This window comes from Crocodylus porosus, unplaced genomic scaffold (genome assembly GCF_001723895.1).
Source record: "Crocodylus porosus isolate Cpor-Errol unplaced genomic scaffold, CroPor_comp1, whole genome shotgun sequence".
Classification (NCBI taxonomy): Eukaryota; Metazoa; Chordata; order Crocodylia; family Crocodylidae; genus Crocodylus; species Crocodylus porosus.
The window spans coordinates 44,953,099-44,963,368 of record NW_017728918.1 but is presented as its reverse complement, the minus strand read 5'-3'; the positions used below and the strand labels follow the sequence as shown (position 1 = coordinate 44,963,368).

Sequence of the window (10,270 nt, the reverse complement as noted above, 5' to 3'; positions counted from 1 at the left end):
TATGGCTCCTGTTGGGGGGCCATACCCATTGTGTGGGGGCCGAACTCCCTGTTGGGGGCCATATCCCTTGTGTGGGGGTTGACCCCCCTGTTGGGGGGGCCATAATGCTTGTGAGAGTGCCAAACCCCCTGTTGAGGGGCCAAATCCCCTGTTTGGGGGTTGAACCTCCTGTTGGGGGGCCAAATCTCCTGTTGGGGGCGCATACCCCTTGTGTGGGAGTGCAGCAAAACATGTATTCATGAATTCATGAAACATGTATTTAGAGTTTAATTTCTTATTATGATAGGAGACTTGCTTTAACACTGTAAGATATATCAATAAAACCTTGTCTAGCTGATCACTGTCTCTTTCTTGCTTTCTGTCTTTATAGTTGTCTTTTGTTTTACTTGTGGAGGAACATGGATTTGCGGGTATTTTACAGAGTGACTTGGGGATTTTTTTTATCAGGGATTTTACAGATTTCCAATAGGGAACACCAGAATTCCTGCTAAGGAGGCCAGTGGCAGGACCCATCTGGCTGTGGCTGGACTCCTGGACAAATGGGCCAGAAGTTCATGCTTTGACAGTTCAAAGCAGGCAAGCACACCCAGAACATCTTCTCGGTGATAGCTGCCCAGATGGCCGGGCAGGGGGCACAAATGGCAGTATTGCCACACAAAGGCCAACCCTGCAACCACAGTCCACTGGCCCAGGGCTCTTGCTCCCCCTGGCTGAAGATCTGGGAGGAGTCAGGCAGGGTTATTTTGCCCCGTGGCACAATTTGCTCCACAACAAAGTGCATGTCTGAGCACGTGTGCTGAAGCAAAAACCTGCTGGAAGTGCATGTGCTTGCATGTGTGGACGCGCCCAGTCTGTTTTGTTAGTAACCATTGTACCAATATTTAGGTATTCAACTCTGGCAACCCTAAGACCACTCAAGTCTGTCTGTATATATATAAATATAAATGAATTGGCTTTTTCTATATGCCTTTATAAGTATAGATGTGCTGACCTGTTGTGAATGTGAAATTAGGTCTAGAGTAAAAGAGAAGAGATTTAAAAGAAATGTACCAAAAGCTAGTACTAGAATAATATGACAATATTTGAATTATCTTGTCAAAATACAATGCTCTAGAACTGTTAATTGAATTATTATGGTTAATGGATGCTCTGTACTTTTTATGTTCTACACTGTGATCCAGTTGGCAAAAAGTTGCTCTTTGCCTGAATTAATGAAAGAATAGAATCCAACATCTGGCGGGATATAATTTGGACTTTCTTTTGATTCTGTTTGTTTCAAATGCCAGGTGTCTATCACCTGGGGTGTAGTCTTTCTCTGGCAAAGTAAATGTATTACTAACTCTCCAAAGAATGCTGTCTCTGAATGATGCCATTGCTAATGGAACTTTGATTTACTGCCACAGCTTTTAAGAATCTATTTTAACATTATGTTACACTTCACATCTATGTAGATCAACCAGGCCTACCATATGTGAGAAGTTATCTACATTTTTCTCTAATAAAACTGAAATGATGAAAGCTTTGCTTTCCCTGAGGTACCATCCGCTATTGGTAGTCCAGTTGTTTTCTCTTTACTCCTCTTCCTCTTTGTCAAGGCTGGAGCATATTATTCCTGAAATGCTTGCCAAAATTCTATGGCTTACTTGTTGTTTGAGACTCACCATATGTGGCTTTGATCTCTGCCCGGTAGGCACCTTGGCAGCTTGCCAGTTTGGCATTTATTACTATCAGGAGTATGAATAGCTTCCTTGCTTCTGATTCTGTCTTCCTTGCTGTCATCAAATCAGTCTTCAAACAATTTTTTTAAATGCAAAGGTTCCTGTAAACTATCATCTAATTTCTACTATGCCTTTCATGGCTAAGATTCAGTGTCACACAGATGAGGAGTCAATGGTTGGATGCTTCCATTTCTAAAGAGCTGCCTGACTGTGTTCTGCTTTGAGAAACTATAGAATATAGGTATGTTACTCCTTGAAGTAATATATAAAGCCCTGCTGTACATTATACCAAATCCTTTAGTTTTTCTATTTGGTGATTTGGTAGCATTATTTGCTAGGAAAGATTTTTAAAAGGCATTCCTTTTTATATGCATTTTAATAGTCTTTGACCAGAATACAGTGTATGCCAGTTCAAATGATAGATTCAGACAATCATTGCCATAATATACAATTGAGCTGCAAATGGAAAACAAAGAGTCAATTATATGTATAGTTATTCTCATTTTCTGTTTTGATGCATTATTAAACATATCCAAGTCCTTCCATGTATTCTAGTAAACTAAAGTTATTTCAGGATACAATTATCAAATAAAATATGCAGAATCAAAATACAAAGCAAGCACGGTAGAGTACATAAAGATCCAGATCATGAGAGGTTTGTGTGCAACTGGGGAGGGATGTGCAACAACCCTCTATCATTTATTTATGACTTTGGCAAGAGCTACTACTAATAGTAACTCCTACTGCTGTCCTCTGAGTAGCAGAATAAATGGCATAGAAAACAGAGTGACCAAGTACTTTCATACCTTCTTCACACTAGGCATATGGGTGAAACTGTCCCCATCCATAGGGAATGACCCCAGAGAAGCTGAAGCTGTGCTTAGGGTAGCAGAGCTCCATAATGTCCCCTACTCAAGACTGTGACATAATAGCTGTGATTCAGCCCATATGACTAAATTTCTACAGTTTTAAAAGGATGTATAATATTTTTAAAATACCTAAAATATTGAATTGCCTTTACCAAGAGACTTGGATTCCCAGACCCATTCTTGAACCCCTTCATGCCAAGTAGCCTTTTTGGCCTTTGTGATACCTTTATTTAGTATTATGAGTAGGAGTTGCAGGATTATGTCCTAACTTAGAAAGGGAAGAAAAACAAGGGTAGAAGGATATACGGAGAATAAATGAGAGCTGCAATGGAAGAAGATAGAGCAATAGAAAAGTAGGGTTGGAAGGGACCTCATGAGATCATCTAGTTCAACCCCCTGCTCAAGAGAGGATAAACTCTTACTAAACGATCCCAGTCAACTGTTTCTCTCACCATTTTTAAAGACTTCTATGGATGGAGATTCCACAATCTTTCCAGGTAGTCTGTTTCAATGCTTAATCATCCTCATAGTGAGAAAGCTCTTCCTAATACTCAATCTAAATTTTCTCTGTTGTAGTGAGAAACTTCTCCTTCTCCTAGCCCCTGTAGCCACAGAGAATATTTTAGCTCTATCCTCTATATAACTACCCTCCTGATATATGAAAATTACGATCAAATCTCCCGCTCAGTCTTCTCCAAAAAATGATGATGATTCTTTCTTTTGTTCCTGGTTTCCCAGGCCTCTAAACATTTTTGTTGTTCTCTGGTTGACTCCATGTGAGGCCTTACCAGTGCTAAATGAAGCAGAAGAATAACTTCCTTTGATTTGCAAGTGACACTTCTTTTAATACAGTCTAGTAAGTGACTGGCCGCTTTTTGCAACAAGGGTACACTGTTGGCTCAGATTCAATTTATTGCCTGCTGTAAACCCCAGGTTCTTCTCTGCAGTACTACAACCTAATCAGTCAATCCGCACTCAGTATTTGTACGTGTGATTGTTGCATTTCAAGTGCAGCACTTTGCATTTGTCCTGACTGAATTTTGAGTGATTTTGGAATATTCCTCCAATTTATCAAGGTGAGGCTGAATCTTAATCTTACTCCACCCAATTTTGTGTTACCTGGAAATAATATAATCATGATAAATTGTTTCATGAAATCCCAAATCACTGCTATTGCAGGGTTCATTTTGATACAGCATTGTCATGTTTCTATTCTTTTGATGATCAAATCTTTGATCTGACATCAAGAAGTTCCTTTCTAAACAAGTGCTGTCTTGATGAAGACACCTCAATCCGATCCATATAAAGCTGTTCACAGTGGACTAAAAGTGAAACAGAACTGACAGACAAAGAAACAATGCTTTCAGAATACATTTAAATATAGAGGAATGTACAAAGCAAAATATTTACTTCTTCACATATGCCATATGGGCAACAGGAAATCATTTGGTTGTCACAGGGGACTGCTTCTTCTCCTAAAAAAAAATCTATGAACAGCTTGTCACTGACTTCACTGGCAAAATAATAATAATAATAATAGTTGGGCCAGTATTTTATACAGAGTCATTTGGATTGGAAACATAGTATGAAACTTTAGTTTGCTTAAGCTGTGGAAGAATAAGAATTTTGAATATAGAATTCTTTGCAAAAGAACTTGAAGGACATAAAATAGAAAAAAAAAATGCTAGCTGCCAAAAATGTTAATTGGTGGAGAAATATCTATGACCACTATCTGTAGGCACGTACACTCAAACTGGGGATTTTTTGAATTCTATTTTAAAAACTCTTGACCATCATCTGCTGCTAATCTCTCTCCAGGAAAATTTTACTAGATATGCCCTCCTTTTCAGGTTTTTTCCTCTTTATTTTTCTTTAAAAAAATGCATAGAAAGATCTGAAAAAAGAAATTGCAAGTATGACTCTCACAAGGCAACAGTGCTTACAGTATTTAAAGGGTGAAACTGAAACTTGGCTGAAAAGCTGATAATGTTTTGCAGAAGATGACCTCTGAAGACATCAGTAAGTTGAACAAGAACCCGGTGATACTAAGGAAAAAGAATTATCTGGAAACAATCTCATAGTGGATGCAGCTTTCTCCTTGAGGCAGTGGCTTTGGCAAACTGGCTTACCAGACTGCTTGCTGCAGGAGAGGAAAAAATATAACTGGCTCCCCACAGGGCACATTTAGAAAACATTTCCTTTGAGAGACAGAGAGCGAGAGAGAGACTATGGATGTTACCTCCAGCCAATGCAAAACAGAAATACACTTTATTACTTTTGTTAAATCATTAAAGCACTTTCATACGAATCCCCCCCTCACAACAATGGCCAGCTGCTATCAACCTGTTTCATTTGGCAGCCAGAAGTAGGAAGGAGGTGATAGCGGTCAGCAAGCTGAGTCTATCTGTCAAGCCTGCCTAACATCTCAAGTTGGGGGAACGCGCTGGGGGGCCCTGCCCTCGAGGCAGTGTCCTCACTCATCTGCAAAGCCACCAGGGCTGGGATTAGAAAACACAAGGACCCGACTGCTGCCCTCGTGCCACGCTTGGACATTAGAGATATCAAGGGCCGGCGACTGGGCCCAGGTTGCTTGCAGCTGTCACAGCAGCCTCGCAGCGAAGTACGAGGGCTGTGGGCCTAGGAGCCCGGCCTGGGCGGTGGCTGCTGTTCCAGGTGTGTGAGGAGAAGGGCGGGCGCGCAAAACCCGCGGCCGGGCTGCAGGGCGGCGAGGAGAGCTCTGGGCTCCCTGCGCTGCGGCCCCGGGGGGCGGGGCGGGTCCCCGCTCTCGGCCAATGGGAGGCGCCGCGCTCCTGCCACTGGCTGCGGCGCTGCGGGGCCGGGAGGATGCGCTGAGCTCGCGGCGGGCGCAGGGCCGGGCCGGGCCGGGCCGGGCCATGGGCACGGTGCCGTCGGCGCTGAAGCACTGCCTCAGCTACCAGCACCTCCTCAAGGAGCAGCTGTGGAGCGGGGAGCCGCCCCCCGCGCAGGTACCGCCGGCCCCGCAGCCCCCGGCCCCCCCCGCCTCCAGCCGCTTCCTTAGCCCCTCCTTGCTGGGGCTCGCAGGCCAGCAGCACTGCAAGCCTCCCTCTGAGCCAGCCACTCAGGATCTTAAAAAAAAAAAAAAAAAGGTAGCTTAACTCTAGCAGGTGGAAAATGAAGCCCCTCTCCCCGCTCTGCTCAGCGGGCCCTGCTATACCTGCAAGTGAAAACCAGCCATATTGCTGCACGTTTCCGAGCGCTGACGTGATATTCGGGTTGCAGCCCTTTTTATCCCACGCAGCTTACTTGGCACCTGTGGTCTAAATAGTATCATGCCACTCGCCCAGTAGCTGTGCATACATTACTCCGCCCTTGCGGCCAGTCTTCTTTCGCACGCATGGTCGGTTGACGCGTATTGCACGATTGACTGGTCAGTTGTGTAATAAATGTGTGGCAGGGGACCTTAGTTCCTTGGTAGTGAACTGGAATCTGAACTCTGGGCAGGGGTGAGATCTTTTTATTAAAGCAACTAGAAAAAGCCTTTTTTTTTTTTTTTTTGCAAATATTTTCAAGCTTTCAGGCTTGCTTACCCTTTGTCTGGCATAGGAGAAATTTTACAATCTTTGCATTCTCCTTTGTGGAAATGAAGATACATGTTTCACAGGAGAGCTGAAGGTATTGTAAGATCTCTTGGTTGGAAAAGATCATTTTGGTGCAAATTAGGCTCAGATAAAAATTAGAGCCATCTATCTATTTACCTAGAAGTCTGATGGCAAGCAGGAAGTTGAATTATGTTAGTAGTGAACTGGCATTTGTAAATCTTAGAAAATTAAGTTGGAAGGGGCCTCAGGAAGTCACCTTGTTCAACCCCCTGCTCAAACCAGGACCATCCCAAATTAGATCATTCCAGTCAGGGCTTTGTCTACCCAAGTCTTAAAAACCTCCAAAGATGGAGAGTCTACAACCTATCTGGGTAACCTGTTCCAGTGCTTTACTGCCTTACCTTTATCTGCCACCACTGAGAACAGTGTAGCTCCATCCTCCTTGGAACCCCCCTTCAGGGAGTTGAAGGCTGCTATTAATCCCCCCTAAGTCTTCTCTTCTCCAGGCTAAATAAACCCAGTTCCCTCAGCCTCTCCTCATCACTGCAGTCATGTGCCCCAGGTTCCTATCCATTTTTGTTGTCTTGTGCTGGATTCTTTCCAATGTGTCCTTGTCCTGTCTGTAGCAGGGGACCCAAAACTGAACCCAGGACTCCAGATGTGGCCTCACCAGTGTCAAATAGAGGGGAAGAATCAGGGGGAACACATAGGGGGTGCACATGCACCTGAGCGCAGTGGTGCACCCCATGCAAAAAGGCACTGCCAACACCACCAGCATGGCTTGCCACTCCACCGCCAACACCGCCAGTGGAATCTGTGAGTAGTCCACGGTTCCAGCTGGCCATCGCTAACGCTGCTGGCTGCAGGTGGTTGCCGACCCTTGGTCAGCACTTGCCACCCACCCCCGACAGCTCTGGTGGCATCTGTGGGAGCTCCCCCACTTAGTGCTGTTGTGCTTCCACCACTGCCGCTGCGCTCCCGCTGCCACCAGCCGCTGGGGACATGTGCCATTCATGGGAAGAACCACTTCCCTTGATCTGCTGGCATCGTTCCTAGTAATGCTGCCCAGTATGCCGTTTGCCATCTTTGGAACAAGGGCACAGTGTTGGTTCATATTCAGCTTATTGCCCACTGTAACCCGCAGGTCCTTTTCTGCAGAGTTGCTGTTTAGCCAGTTAGCCCCCAGCCTGTACTGGTGCGTTGGTTTGTTCCATCTTAAGTGCAGGACTTTTTGCAGTTTTCCTTATTGAACCTCATGAGATTTCTTTTGATCCAATACTCCAATTTGTCAAGTTCTCTCTAAACCCTATCCTCCAGTGTATCTATTACTTCCCTCAGCTTGGTGCCATCTGCATACTTGTGGAGGGTGCATTCTGTCCCATCTTACAGGTTGTTGGTGAAGATACTGAACAAAACCAGCCCCAGGACCAACCCTTGGGGCACTCCCCTTGATATCAGCTGGCAACTACACATCGAGCCATTGATTACTACCCTTTGAGCCAGATGATCCAGCCAGTTTTCTACAGTCTATTCATCCAACTTGGACTTGCTTCCTTGCTTGTGTGAATGTTGCGGGAGGACATATCAAAAGCTTTGCTAAAGTCAAGGTCATATCCACTGTTCTTCCTGTGTCCACAGAGCCAGCTATCTTGTCATAGACCAAATCCATACAGTGTTGCTAAACACTGTCTTATGGTAATAAATAAGACAAAGTCCAAAAAAATCATTAAAAAAACAAAACAAAAACAACCCTCTTCTTCATTTATAATATAGCCCCAAAGTGTGCAAAAATAAGTTAAAATATTTCTATAATAATATAGGTAACATTGAAGTGCTACCAGCACCTCTTCAAAATGCAGATGCTGAAGGTTGGCAAGAGGGTCAGATGCTGGAGGGTGGCAATAGGTTCAGTTTTGCCCCTCTAAACTGTCATTTCTCTCTGTGCAGACTTGAGTGTAAACCCTGCTGTGTTGGTGGCAGCCTTCCTGGATGAACTGCCTTTCCTTGCTGTCTGGGATGTCTAGGAATGATTAGTGTAGTAGTAGTAAGGGATTCAGTCAGAAGAGAAGAAAGTGATGAGGATATCTGCAGTCTCCAGGAGGTCTTTTGTCTGCCAGCATCTGAAATGGCCATTTCCTTTGTTTTCCTTAGTAACTATGAAGATCTACAGACCAGGGAGCTACAAGAGTGACTAAATGCCTGCACTTTCAGAGTAGCCAGTAATGGTGTCATCTTCTGTCAACAACAAGTAGACGCTGGTGCAAGGGGTAAGTGAAAGGAGATAGTGGAGTGGTGAGTGAGGAGCTAGGGAATGGTGGAACTTGGAAGAGAATAGAAAGAGGTATCAGTAGTCTGTAGAAAGATGCTAAAGAGGGATTTCTAGTCAAAAAGGACCTCTTGAGTTTGATGTCCAAAAGAAACATGAGGAAGTTCAGAAGAGTCCACATTGAATTTGTGGCTTGGCTTTAATGTTCTGTTAAAGCCCCTGCACACACTATTCAAGCAGACTATGTTACTTTTGTCCCTTGTAATCTCAAGCAATCCATCTTGTAATCTTTTTCAGAAATATTAAGTAAGAGTAAATTATTTAATTAGTTCAAAAATAGCATTAAAATAAGGTTGACATTTATTTACTTTGTCTTCTGCTTCTAAGCCTGCTGAGTACCCTTGGGTTATATTGTCAAGCTTCTAACCACCATGAAAGTTAGAAACTCACTTTCTGTAGATGAATTCTAAAATTCTCAGATAATTATGTGAACTCTGAATATCATGTGGCTCACAAGAGATGGTAACATTGCAATAAAATTTTACCAGAGGTGAATTTGACCTGCTGGGTGGTATCTAGACAGTTCAAAAGTTACAAAGCTCTTCAGATATGGGGCGTTTGGTGTAGATCTGAAATTTACCCCACCTTTTAAAAATATATATTGTAGTGGATAGCTAATTGCATACATATAAATCAAATGCAAAAAGGACTTCCGTTACAAGCCTATCTTCTGACATCATGTCTGTCCAAGCCTGAATTTTGGAGAAAGTTTAGATAAAAATCCCTTCAGTTGTTTCTGAATTTGGAAGAGTTGAGGGAAAATATTTTCCCTATTGTAAAAGGACAAATAACAAGAATAACAAATTTTATGCCAAGAGTACTTTTTTTGAACTGGGCTACATCTAAAACTAACTGCTAATCCCAAATGACAAATGCCTTTCCTTAATTTTAGGGTACGTAACTTTTTTAAAAGTTCTGAACTATTAAATCCCTTCAGACAATATTTCAGGTATGTCTTCTTTGATGTCTGCCTAGCTTCAGCTAAGGTCCCTGGTAAGGTTCAGGGGCCTCTACCAACAGGCTTGATAGGTTCCTAGGTTTGATAGGTTGCAGGAATAAATTTTAAAGGTGTCTGATTGACATTTACACAGTTAAAATCTCCGAAAACTGTATCTGCAGAAGATGATGACCCTCATTAATTTATTAGCTATTTGCAGTTTTTGCTGCCTTTTGAAAATACCAAAAAATTGTCCCTGTGGCAGCGAAGATGCAACAGCAGCAAGGATGAAACACTGCAATTTATGAAACTAATGCCTGTTGAAGTGAACAGTCAGTTTCATAGACTCAGGCCACTAACAGATGTTAAAAAGACGGCATAATGGGATCTGAAGTGTGATCCCAACAATTGTGCCACTTGCCATGCCACATGTGCATAGCAGGAGGTGTGATCAGATTCCATCAGGCCATGTTGCCATTGCTGAGGCACCTTTCCTGACTCCCCCAGCACCAGTAATTTTCTCCTGTGCCTGGAAGCCCTGTCAGCTGACCAGGGTGGATTTGATTTAAATCATAGTTTAAATCACTGGCCACGAAGCCTCAATTCAGTCATTGTTTTCTACAAAAAGTGCATTTTTGTTGTTTAATATAACATTAATACATATTATTCACAACTGAGAGATAGATGTAGGTTTATTTTAGAAGATATACACTATACCTTTTAAAGCAGTGATTTATTTTGATATTTTTTCAGATTAATTTTATAGCTACATCAGAAAACTGAAGTACAATTTGGTTATTTTATTTATTGAAGTAGATACGTGTGAAGTAATTGGGAGG

The 10,270-nt window shown here is 42.9% G+C and overlaps 1 protein-coding gene across 2 annotated transcripts in view; it reads left to right on the top strand.

Annotated features, from left to right (window-relative positions):
* The first annotated feature begins 5,398 nt into the window (after positions 1 to 5,398).
* Positions 5,399 to 10,270, top strand: part of HMGCLL1 (3-hydroxymethyl-3-methylglutaryl-CoA lyase like 1) — a 144,933-nt gene continuing 140,061 nt past the window's right edge. For both annotated transcript variants that reach the window (XM_019537549.1, XM_019537551.1), the window contains exon 1: positions 5,399 to 5,574. In XM_019537549.1, the coding sequence (XP_019393094.1) occupies positions 5,482 to 5,574 (93 nt within the window). In that variant the 5' untranslated portion in view covers positions 5,399 to 5,481. The remainder of the gene's footprint in view (positions 5,575 to 10,270) is intronic.